Source organism: Rhinopithecus roxellana, chromosome 1 (assembly GCF_007565055.1).
Source record: "Rhinopithecus roxellana isolate Shanxi Qingling chromosome 1, ASM756505v1, whole genome shotgun sequence".
Lineage (NCBI taxonomy): Eukaryota > Metazoa > Chordata > Mammalia > Primates > Cercopithecidae > Rhinopithecus > Rhinopithecus roxellana.
Genome location: NC_044549.1, coordinates 131,954,343 through 131,966,836, shown reverse-complemented (window position 1 = coordinate 131,966,836; position 12,494 = coordinate 131,954,343). Strand labels below are relative to the sequence as shown.

General features: G+C 41.2%; 1 protein-coding gene across 1 annotated transcript in view; it reads right to left on the bottom strand.

Moving 5' to 3' along the window:
• The window catches only part of MCF2L2 (MCF.2 cell line derived transforming sequence-like 2), a 251,181-nt gene that overhangs the window by 19,719 nt on the left and 218,968 nt on the right, over positions 1–12,494 (bottom strand). Inside the window, exons 23-25 of the mRNA XM_010366223.2 lie at positions 6,343–6,558; positions 4,941–5,033; positions 4,695–4,773 (exon numbers count right to left, since the gene is read on the bottom strand). Coding sequence (XP_010364525.1) covers positions 4,695–4,773; positions 4,941–5,033; positions 6,343–6,558 — 388 coding nt within the window. The remainder of the gene's footprint in view (positions 1–4,694; positions 4,774–4,940; positions 5,034–6,342; positions 6,559–12,494) is intronic.

Here is a 12,494-nt window from a genome sequence, read left to right as displayed (position 1 = left end):
CAGCTTAAGGAGATTTTGGACTGAGATGATGGGGTTTTCTAAATATACAATCATGTCATGTGCACACAGGGACAATTTGACTTCCTCTTTTCCTAACTGAATACCCTTTATTTCTTTCTTCTGCCTGATTGCCCTGGCCAGAACTTCCAACACTATGTTGAATAGGAGTGGTGAGAGAGGGCATCCCTGTCTCGTGCCGGTTTTCAAAAGGAATGCTTCCAGTTTTTGCCCATTCAGTATGATATTGGCTGTGGGTTTGTCATAAATAGTTCTTATTATTTTGAGATATGTTCCATCAATACCTAGTTTATTGAGAGTTTTTAGCATGAAGTGCTATTGAATTTTGTCAGAGGCCTTTTCTGCATCTATTGAGATAATCATGTGGTTTTTATCTTTGGAGAACACTGGAAATTAAATGATGGCTTGCAGCAATCTGGAGAGCATTTATTCAAGGAAAATGGCTGTGTCTCAGTATGAACAGTGAGCTTTTTATCTTGCCCTATTTCTATCCTTCCCTTCCTTGGGGGTAGCCTTAGAAATGAACAGCCTGCAATGATGGTGAAAATCAGCAGTCTGGCAGCCATCGGAGGGGCAGAACAGGAATGGGGGACCTACGGAGCCTCAGTCTTATAGAATTATCATTATTTGACCTGTCCAGGGGTTTCTAGGAATACCCCACCTGCAAGGCTGTCTTTATTAGGCCTGACTCCGAACTTGCCCAATGTGAAAAGTCTTTTCCCCAAAGGCCTTTGTAGAAAATGATTACAGGCAATTGTTTAACTTCTTGGTTGCTTGAGGTATTGGTTAACAGTGGGGCAAACATGGGCTAATCAAGAAATTTAAAAGGGAAAGCTCAGGAATAAGATGCTCATAGAGGCTTGTAAAGGCTCCAAAATATTTGTGAGACTCTAGAAGACCATGCACACATTTCCTGTGAATATGTTCAGGACAGATCTGAGAAGGCCCCATGATCTTACCTCTGGCTTATCTTGATGATCTGCACAGACAGAAAGTGAAGGCTAGGCTAGAACTGTCAAGTGCCAGGCTGAGTGAGAAGGTGTGCCCTAATGTGCACACAGAGCCCCGTGGCAAAGACTAGAAGACTTATTGGTTTCAGGTGTTTAAAGAAATCTCTGTCGTGTCATTAGTATTTAAATCACTAAGCTAACTGAGCACAGGCTTCAATGGCTGCACATAAATACAGACTTCACAGAATTTGTTTAGAAAAGTCACCAAAACAAACAACAATAAACAGTAACAACAACAAACAGGAAAGGTGGGAAAGTCCAATTTCCAGAGTTGCCACATTATGTTATTTAAAATGTCCAATTTTAACAGAAAATTATGAGACATATAAAGAAATAAGAAAATGCAGTCTATACCCAGGGAAAAAGCAAAACCAGTCAACAGAAAATGTTCTGAGGCCGGGTGCTGTGGTTCATGCCTGTAATCCCAGTACTTCAGGAGGCTGAGGCAGGCGGATTACCTGAGGTCTGGAGTTCAAGACCAGCCTGACCAACATGGTGAAACCCCATCTATACAAAAAAAAAAAAAAAAAAAAAAAATTAGCTGGACATGGTGGTGTGCACCTGTAATCCCAGCTACTTGGAAGGCTGAGGCGGAAGAATCGCTTGAACCCAGGAGGCAGAGGTAGCAGTGAGCTGAGATTTCACCACTGCAGTCTAGTCTGGGCTACAGAGCAAGGCTCTGTCTCAAAAAAGAAAGAAAGAAAGAGAAAGAACAAAAGAAAGAAAGAGAGAGAGAAAGAAAGAAAATAGCTCTTCCTGAGGAAGCCAAGATACTGACCTTACTAGACCAATACTTTAAATGAACTATTTTTACATGTTCAAGAAGTTAAAGGAAATCAAATAGAAAGACTAAAGGAAAGTAAAAGAACAAATCCTCATTAAATAGAGAATATAAATATTTGTTTTAAAGGACCAAACAGATATTCTAGATTTCAAAAGTATAATAATTGAATGAGAAATTCACTAGAGTGGCTAGGTAGCAGATCTGAGTAGGCAGAAGAAAGTATGAGAGAACTTAGATATAGGTTAATTGAAGCTATCCAGTCTGAGGAAGAGAAAGAAAGAGGAATGAAGGAAAAATGAATAGAGCCTCAGAGACCGCGAGATACTTTCAAGCATGCTAATAATGCATAATGGCAGTCTCAGAAGGAGAGAGGGGTAAATGGGCTAAAATAATATTTAAAGAAACAATGGCTGAATATTTCCCAAATTTGATGAAAAACATTAATCTATACCTTCAAGAAAGTGTATAAACCCCAAAAAATATAAATTCAAAGAGATCAAGATCCGCACCTAGACATATCATAAACTGTCAACAAAGACAATGAAAGAATCTTGAAAGCAGCAAGCATACAGAAGGACTCTTCAGTAAGATTAACAGCTGATTTCTATCAGAAATCACAGAATCCAGAAGGCAATGGCATGACATATTCAAAGTGCTTAAAAAAAAAAAAAAGAGTGTCAACAAAGAATTCTATACCTAAAGGCAATTTATTTTCAACAACGATGCCAAGACCATTCAAAGTGGGCAAAGAATAGTTTTTTCAATCAATGGTTCTGGGACAATGGATATCCACATGTAAAAAAATGAACTTGGGTCCCTAATTCACATCATATACAAAAATTAACTCGGAATGAATCAAAGACTTAACTGTAAGAGGTAGAACTATAAACTCTTTGCAAAGAACACTATCAAGAGAGTAAAAAGATAATGCACAGTATGGGAAAAAATACTTGCAAATAATATATCTGATAAAAGTCCAGTATCTAGAATAACCATAAAATGACAAGTCAATTAAAAAACATACAAAGGAGTTAATAGACATTTCTACAAAGAAGATACACCAATGACCAATATGCATGTTAAAAGATGCTCAACATCACTAGCCATGAGGGAAATGTAAATCAAAATCACAATGAGATACCAGTACATGCCCACTAGGATGGCAATAATAATGATAATAATAAGGTTAATTTTTTTTTTTTTGAGACGGAGTCTCGCTCTTGTCACCCAGGCTGGAGTGCTGTGGCTGGATCTCAGCTCACTGCAAGCTCCGCCTCCCGGGTTCACGCCATTCTCCTGCCTCAGCCTCCCGGGTAGCTAGGACTACAGGCGCCGCCACCTCGCCCGGCTAGTTTTTTGTAGTTTTTAGTAGAGACGGGGTTTCACCGTGTTAGCCAGGATGGTCTCCATCTCCTGACCTCGTGATCCGCCTGTCTTGGCCTCCCAAAGTGCTGGGATTACAGGCTTGAGCCACCGCGCCCGGCAATAATAAGGTTATTATAATGAACAATAAAAGTGTTAGTAAGGAAATGGAGAGAATTGAACCCAACTATTATATTGCTGGTGTGAATGTGAAATGGTGGTATTGTTTTGAAAGATTTTTTGGAAGTTCCTCAGAAAGTTAACAAAAGTTACCATATGGTCTGGCAATTCCACATACATACACCCAAGAAAATTGGAAATAAAGATTCATACAAAAATCTGTACACAAATATCCATAGCAGGTTTACTTACAGTATCCAAAAAGGGGAAAAAACCCAAATCTGCATCAACTAATGAATGGATAAACAAAGATGGTATATCCATACAATGGACTGTTATTCAGCCATAAAAATGTATGAAGTACTGATAGATACTACAACATAAATGAAACTTAAAAAAATATGCCAAGTGAAAGAAGCTAGACAGAAAGGGCCATATATGTAATGTGGAGAGGAAAATCCAATAGAGACAGGAAATACATTAGTGATTGCCAGGGGCTAGGGGAAGAGGAAAGATAGAGAATGATTGTTAATTGGTACAGAATTTTTTTGTTGGGAGAGAGTTACGAAAATATTTTGGAAGTAGAATTAGAATTACGTTGTTAAATATTTTAAAACAAAAACCAGACGGGCATGGTGGCTCACGCCTGTAATCCCAGCACTTTGGGAGGCCGAGGCAGGTGGATCACGAGGTCAGGAGATGGAGACCATCCTGCCCAACATGGTGAAAACCTGTCTCTACTAGAAACACAAAAATTAGCCAGACGTGGTGGCGCACCTGTAGTCCCAGCTACTCGGGAGGCTGAGGCAGGAGAATCACTTGAACCCAGAAGGCAGAGGTTGCAGTGAGCCTAGATGGCGCCACTGCACTCCAGCCTGGGCGACAAGAGCAAAAACTCCATCTCAAAACAAAACAAAAAACAAAAGTAAAAAGTAAAAAAAAATAGAATTAGACTAGGGATGGTTACTGAGCCTTGTGAATAGTCTAAAACCCACTGAATTGTATACTTTAAGACAGTAAATTTTATGGTATGTTAATTATATCTTGATGTTTTAAAAAAGTAGCACAGTGTCTGAAAGGTAGTATTGGCCATTTGAATCTCTATTAACATTTTCTTGGGTGGCCTTCAGATTTTTGATTAAGAAGTTGACCTTGGCAATTAGGTGGTGGGGGGAACACAACCAAAAGGGACAAACCAGCACAACCACACACAATCACACAACCCCTCCACCTCCACCACAGTCGAAAGCAAGCACAGGTGTTTCCAGGGACTGTGAAAATGTGGCCACATTTGTTTTCCCAGCAAACCATTTTCTTTAACAATATCCCCAATTTGCATATCCCCCACTGAGCTGAAATCAGTATAACTCTACAGGCGAAAGTCAGCAGGGGTAACCTACCTGTAATATTATTTTGTTGTTCCATCAATAATTTACTTATTTCTGAAAACCAACAGTCTCTGATTTCTTTTGAAGCTGCCTGCAATTACACATAAGAAAACACTATAAGACTACCCTGAGTATTAATTGCAGAGTTTTTATTCTCCCAGTGACCGTTAGAATAATGAGATAGAAAACACTTGTCAAGTTGTGGGAACACAATAAGGAAAGAGTAGAGGAGACCCATGGGGAAGGCATGAGCTTTACCTGCAGGATGTATTTCTCAAGTCCATTTCGACTGGCAATTTCAAACTTTCTATGGCTCCCCCTTCCAAGCTGGCGAATTGAAAGTGTCGTCAACTATTATAAAGAGGGAAGAGAAATGTTCTATACCATCGTTTTCTGATTTTAAAATAGTCCCTGTCAATCACTCTAATCCTTTCTATCCCTGACAGCTCTCTTCTTTCATCTTCCTTTCAAGTTTTTGCTTTCCTCTCTTAATCACCCCAAGACAGCATAAAACACAATCTGGTACAGTATCTTCTGTCTCATCTGCTTCAGAAGGTAACACAGACTGTCAACTTTCCACTGTATCTTTCTGCAGGAGGCACTGCAGCCCTCAACCTTTCAGTGAAGAGACCATTTCTCCTTCAACACCTATTTTACAACTTTCTACATAATAGTAACTGAACAAGGATCCATTAAGAAACATAAGCAACAAGGCCAGGTGTGGTGGCTCATGCCCCTGTAATCAGTCCTGTAATTCCAGCACTTTGAGAGGCCTAGGTAGGTGGATCACCTGAGGTCAGGAGTTCGAGACCAGCCTGACCAACATGGGGAAACTCTTTCTCTACTAAAAATACAAAATTAGCTGGGTGTGTTGGTGCGCACCTGTAATCCCAGCTACTCAGGAGGCTGAGGTAAGAGAATTGCTTGAACCAGGGAGGCAGAGGTTGCAGTTAGCCAAGATCATGCCATTGCACTCCTGCCTAGACAACAAGAGCAAAACTCTGTCTCAAAAAAAAAAAAAAAAAAAGAAAAGAAAAAGAAAAAAGAAAAAAAACATGAATAACAAAGGCTACTATGAACAAATTAACAGCTTTAATCACAAGAGCATAAATGTATAGGTGTGTGGCTCCCATATGTGTGTGTGTGTGTGTGTGTACCTGATAGCTAACTGGCTATACAGATAGCTAAACAGATTCTAAACAGGCGAGAAAACAATGCTTGGTGTGGGCCTGGGTCCCTTAGACCCCAAGGTCAGGACAATGCCTACACTTAGACACAAAGATGCACCACTGAGAAGGGCAAATCTAAGATGAAATCCAGTCCATGTTCTCACCACTATGCCTTTCACCTCTCTTTCACCTCTTTGCCTGGAGGAAAGAGGGTACTTTTACTAATTAGTTTGTCCAGACCGGCTACCAGACAGTCTTTTTTCTCTAGTACAAAGGCATCTCCTATGCCAGCCCTGGCCCTGTCTAGAGACTGATTGTAAGCTCTGACCCTGGAGTCAGACAGACCTGGGTATGGATTCTAGCCGTGTGGTGTGGTATTTGGCAAGTTAACTTCACCTCTCTGCACTGTAGCTTCCTCATCTGTAAAATGAGGAAACAATCTCTCTGTTTCTGCACAGGGCAACTCCCAGATGCAATAGGACTCCCTTTACCTTCATGGCCTTCTTGAAGCTGTAATGAGGAGACAATCCCTGGTCCCCAGGCTCCATTCGTATCTTACAGAACACTATTCCCCTTTCAAATAGGTAGATTTGCCTCTGGCTGGGCTTAAATCGAATCAAATCCTTCATTTTATAACGATCCTTGTGAATTGTCCAGACGCTGAAAGGGCCGTGCAGCAACAGTTTGCCTAGTTTTCCAATATCATCCTTTTGGAAACACACATACAGGAAAAGAAGCTGTAAAATTACTTGACAGAGAAAGAAGCCTTTGTGGCCTGTTTTCAAATTTTAGAAAGCATGCTTCTTTGAAGTTTACAATTCTAACAGTGCTATTCAGGCTGATCTGTCACTAAATCAAACCTACAATTTTGTGAGCTTCACTGAGTGTGGCACTGTTTAGTTATACAAGGAAATCAATTCAGCTATGAAAGGTAATGCTACACGTAAAGAATGCTAGAAATACTTGAGCTAGAGATAGGGGGCTGTGATATTTTTGACTCAGTTAATTTTTAACTAGCAGAATTCAATTTCCTCTGCATATGTTTGATACGTGACAGTCTCCTTCAAAGGGACAAGAAATTAACATTTCAGTTATGTCCAGGAGAGACAGAATTTTGGCTGCATTATGGACCCATGAGCATCTGTGTGTTCCATCTGCATCCTAACTTCTGCTTCAGGTATATGAGAATCTGAGAACATGAAGCTTTTTCTGAAAAGAGAAAGTTTAGTATGATCTAATCTTCATTACATTGTAATGGAAATATTAACTGCATTCAACTCTGGGTTTTTCAGAGTGAGTCAACAGTGCCAAGATAATACCAAATGACAGTTAAAAGTCTGTTTGACTCTAGGTATATACTGAGTTGCCTCTCTCTCCACCAGCAAGGCTGCCTTTGTCATATGTCTGGTTGAAAGTCCAAATGAGATGACCCTGCCTTCTCTGAGCTCTCTTCAAAAGACAGTGGACTAAGACGAGCTGGGAGTGAGACATTTTATCTGGCATTTTTCAAAACTTTGATTGCTTAAAGCAGATAAGAATTCATTTCCCTGAATAAAAACACCAAAAGGAACAAATTATTTGAAGGGGACAAAGACAAAGAAACCTCCCTAAGTGACCTCTAGCTGAGATCAATCCTTATGATTCCTGAGTTAATACCGGAAATACGTACTCCATTCATAATTCATTGGGCATTTTTATAATTTATAGTTTATATGTTAGGCAAACTTTAGGTATTTTTTTTTTTTAAAAAAAGAATTGACTTACCTTCTGAAACATTAAAAGAAAAACTTCAAGAGCAATAAACTCTAGTCATTTCTATGGTGTCTATGGCGTTATTTTCTATGTTAATTTTTTATTTTCTTCTTTGGAAAATTTATATATGTCGACTGTGGTGAATAAAACCCTCAAACTTCCAGCAACGAGGCCTTCTTTCCTAAAAGCCAATGCTCCTGTTCTGTGTTAACAGTTCACCACATTCCAAAACAGAAGGGTGGATAGGCCCATGAGGACCCTGGAGAATTTTTTCACTCTATCTGCATCCATCAAGGACCCACTTAAATGTAATCACTACAGACCTTAGTGATTGCTTTTTCCTTTAAACCCATTCAATTCATACTCAGTATCGACATAAATAGTGCAGGAAGTATGTTTTAGTAAAAACAACTGGTAGAAGTAGATACTTAATATTTGCTGCATAAACAAATGTTATCAGCACAGGTTGAGCATCCATAATTTAAAAAATCTGAAATCCTCCAACATCTGGAACTTTCTGAGAACCAATATGACACTGGAGGTGAAAAATTCCATACCTGCCCACATGTGATGGGTGGCAGTCAAAACACAGTCAAAATTTTGCTTCACGCACAAAATTATTTTTTATTCACTTATTTTTTTGAGATGGAGTCTTGCTCTGTTGCCCAGGCTGGAGTGCAGTGGCGCAACCTTGGCTCACTGCAATCTCTGTATCCTGAGTTCAAGGGACTCTCCTGCCTCAGCCTCCTGAGTAGCTGGGATTACAGGCGTGCATCACCATGCCCGGCTAATTTTTGTATTTTCAGTAGAGCCGGGGTTTCAGCATGTTGGCCAGGCTGGTCTCGAACTCCTGATCTCTGGTGATCTGCCCGCCTTGGCCTCCCAAAGTGCTTGGATTACAGGTATGACCAACTGCACCCAGCCTTCATTCACAAAATTCTTTAAAACATGTAAAATTACCTTTAGTCTAACTGTATAAGGTATACATGAAACATAAATGAATTTCGTGTTTAGACTTGGATTCCATCCCCAACATAACTCAATACGTATATGCAAATATTCCAATCCTCCTCTAAAAAAAAAAGTCCAAAACACTTTTGGTCTCAAGCATTTTGGCTAAGGGATATTCAAACTTGTAGTTTCTATCTTACAATGTATTCACTCTCTACCTCACTTTAAACATTTGACACATCTTAGAGAAATACATACAGTATAGGCAGATAGAAAATAACTGAGAGAATTAGGGTGAAGAAAAAACAAAGGAGTTGGGAGCTTGGCACCTGCCTGTAGCCGCAACTACTTGGGAGGCTGAGGCAGGAGGATCACTCGAGTCCATGAGTTGGAGACCAGCCTGGGCAACATAGGGAGATCCCCATCCCTAAAAATAAAGATAATAAATCAGATGAACTGTTCCAGAAGGTGTAGAAGATGAAAGAAAAGATGAAGAGGTTATATGTAAAATGCATATAATAAAGTCGTTTAAACTTGCTGCAGACTTGGCTCTGACTTTCTAATAGCAATACAGAGGGAAACATGGTGAATGATGTGATTTATTGTGTCTGAAGACATACACAAACAAGTTGTTCAGGAAAAGCACAGCTATTCCTGTTAAGCTATAAGAAACATTTCTCCCAATGATATGTTGTCACTGAGCAACATCCTCAACCACGCTCTATGTTAGAAAGAGGAACATGTTTTAGGTAAAGCTGATCATAAGAACACATGTAGTCAGTGTGGAGGCTCAGCTGTCAAAGTAATTCTAGAAGAGGCTAGGATGATGGGGGAAGGGGAATAAGTCCAGGTGTCCTCTCTCTAATGACTTGTGGAAGATGGGGTGACATGAGTTAAGGCATCCGCAAGTCTACAGACTATTACTATAGAGGAAACAGCCCCAACCAGAAATGCCGAAGAGGCAGCCTCAGGCAGCTAGGTTTGTGCTTTATTACCTCTGAACCTTCCTTCTCACCCCATCCACAGCCATGCTGCTGTACCTTCATAGGCAAGTTTTGAGGTTCTCACAAACATGAGATTTTGGGGCAACACTCTTCAACCCAGTACAGGGGCATCACTGAACGAACTCCTTGGATAAATCAGTATTCCCTCACAGTGATGAGTATTTTGCTTCCTGTCCCCTACTCCCAAGCACCACTAAATGCCAATAAATAAATACTAGGGAATGCCAATAAATAAATAAATACCAGGGAACACGTATCTGAAAGAGGTTGTGCAACGTGGCCTCTGACCTTGAGATCAATTACAGTCTAGTTGGAAAGAAAAGGTACACATGACGGAAAAGGTCATTCTTGCTCCTACTCAGGGATGTGAATTCAGAGAGGCACCAGCAGCTGACCGTAGGGCCCCCAGCATAAAACAATGTGCCAGGGGTTGGAGGTGGCAATGTGGTATCTCTCTGAAATGAAGAAAACAGGAGGATGCAGTGACCAGCAGGAGATGGGGCTGTGAGATGCTTTAGGGGAAAGCAGGCAGTGGAATAAACAAAAAGGAAACAACTATGAAGAAGGTGAGTCACTAGAAATTATGAGGAAGAGGAAGACACTGACGGAAGGGAAAAAAACAGTGAGTAGGTGGTAAGAGGAGGGGCGAGCAGGCATGTGGGTGCACTTGACACATACAGGCAGGGCACACGGGTAAGAACCCCTTTTCCCTCCCCAGGCCCAGGCCCCAGAGCTGCTGTGGATCCCAGGTTTGTTCAGTTCCCATCTCCACGAGCCTGGCTTTGCCATCGTGACTTCTTGAGATGCCGCAGGTCACCTTTCCAGTAAGCCCATTATCACCGGAAGTGACTGGAGGGAGTCGCTGGGTCTTTCAAGTCTGGCAGAAACATATGGGCGCATATCCTCTGGGTCATATTGCACAATTGTTCTCAGACCACACATATGACGGGATTGCCCATCTCCACGCCCAAGGTCCAATCTCCAGCGGGTGAGCACATGCCCTACGCGGTGCTGATGAAGAGCAGGCACAGATGCTTCACTGTCATCACGGTGTGTGCTGTGTGGAGCTACTCCGCCTCCAACAGGAAGCTGCAGGGACATTCCCTGAGCAGGAGCAAGAATGACCTTTTCCGTCATGTGTACCTTTTCTTTCCAACTAGACTGTAATTGATCTCAAGGTCAGAGGCCACGTTGCACAACCTCTTTCAGATACGTGTTCCCTGGTATTTATTTATTTATTGGCATTCCCTAGTATTTATTTATTGGCATTTAGTGGTGCTTGGGAGTAGGGGATAGGAAGTAAAATACTCATCACTGTGAGGGAATACTGATTTATCCAAGGAGTTCGTTCAGTGATGCCTCTGTACTGGGTTGAAGAGTGTTGCCCCAAAATCTCATGTCTATGAGAACCTCAAAATATGACCTTATTAGGAAAGAGGGTCTTTGCGGATATAATTGGTTAAGATGGGGTTGCACTTGGTTAGGATGGGTCCAAATCCAATGACTAGTGTCCTTATCAAAAGAGAAAACAAAGAAATGGAGACGCACGCTGAAGGAACAGCCATGGGAGGGCAGAGGCAGAAATTGGAGCAGGGCAGCTGTCAGTCAAGGAACTCCAAGAATTGCCGGCAGTCACCGGAAGCTCGGAAGAGGTAAGGAAGGATTCTTCCTGAGAGCCTTCAGAGGGAACGTGGGCCTGCTCACACCTTGACTTTGGATGTCTAGCCTTCAAAACTGTGAGAGAATGAATTTCTGTTGTTTGAAGTCAAGTAGTTTGTGGTTCTTTGCGACATCAGCCCTAGGAAACGAATATACTCCCAACTGTTTTCCACTAGTAACAAAGAAGTGTGGCCATGTCACACGGTGTGTGGAAGAACCTGATGGTTGTGAACTCAGAGACGGAACATAGGGGCTACCTCAAATGAGCGAGTGATAAGTTAGATGGCCTCCTCTGTACAAGAAGTGATAGCAAAATCAATTAGTAAATGCTACCATTTTCATGCCTGGGCATTCCGTAGGTCAGAGCCCTGATACAAGGATTTCAAATGTGACTATATTGGCCAAATGAAGAGTCTGGCTGAGAGACTGAATCTAGGGAAGCTGTCCTCAGGAAGAGCTTCTTTAGGGTGCCCACGTTTCCATTCCTGGTAGTAAGAGTTAATGTGACTGTCGCAAACTTATTGCACAAAGAAGCAGGAAACATCTGTATAAATGGATCCACACAGAGCCTGAGTCCAGAAATGAAAAGCAGAAGCTGTTGGAGCCTGTGATTACAATAGCCAGGGGCAAAAAGGTTTCTTCCTTTCCAGCCTGAGCAGGTCTCCATATAACTTACCACTAGGGCTGCTTATTCGGCATCTGCTGGGCGCCAGGCACAGTGCTTGGTGCCTTACCCATCATTTAATCCTCATTTACTCCCGGCAACCGCCTGCGATACAGGTATTATGGGGGAGGGGCAGAGGGCGAAATGAACAAGATACTTTGCCTGGGTCACTAGGATTATTTACTTAGCCCTATCTCTGCAGCTAACACTGGTAAGGAAAGAGGAAACTGCAATAGAAATAAAATCCTGGCCCTAGCCCACAATGAACTTGGAATACAAATACATCCTTTAGTGGTTTATATAAATTTGTTTCAAAAAGGAAGACTGTTTCATTCAATCTTTACAATTCAACTTTGGAACTTGTCCCTGGCAAGTCAGAATTTGAATGCATCTCTATTATGCATTGGATTTGAAAAAAACCCTTTTTTTTTTTCTTTTGCAAATGCATAGAAGAAAATTATATCTCAGTGTTCCACAAAACAAACTTCTTTGGAAAAGAATTTTAAACTTCTGTGATTAAGTTAGACCCAGGACTAACTGAGTATGCATAAAAAGGAGAAAATATAAATATCAGGAGGGATTTTTTTCTAGTTGCGTTCTAGTTGTTTAATTG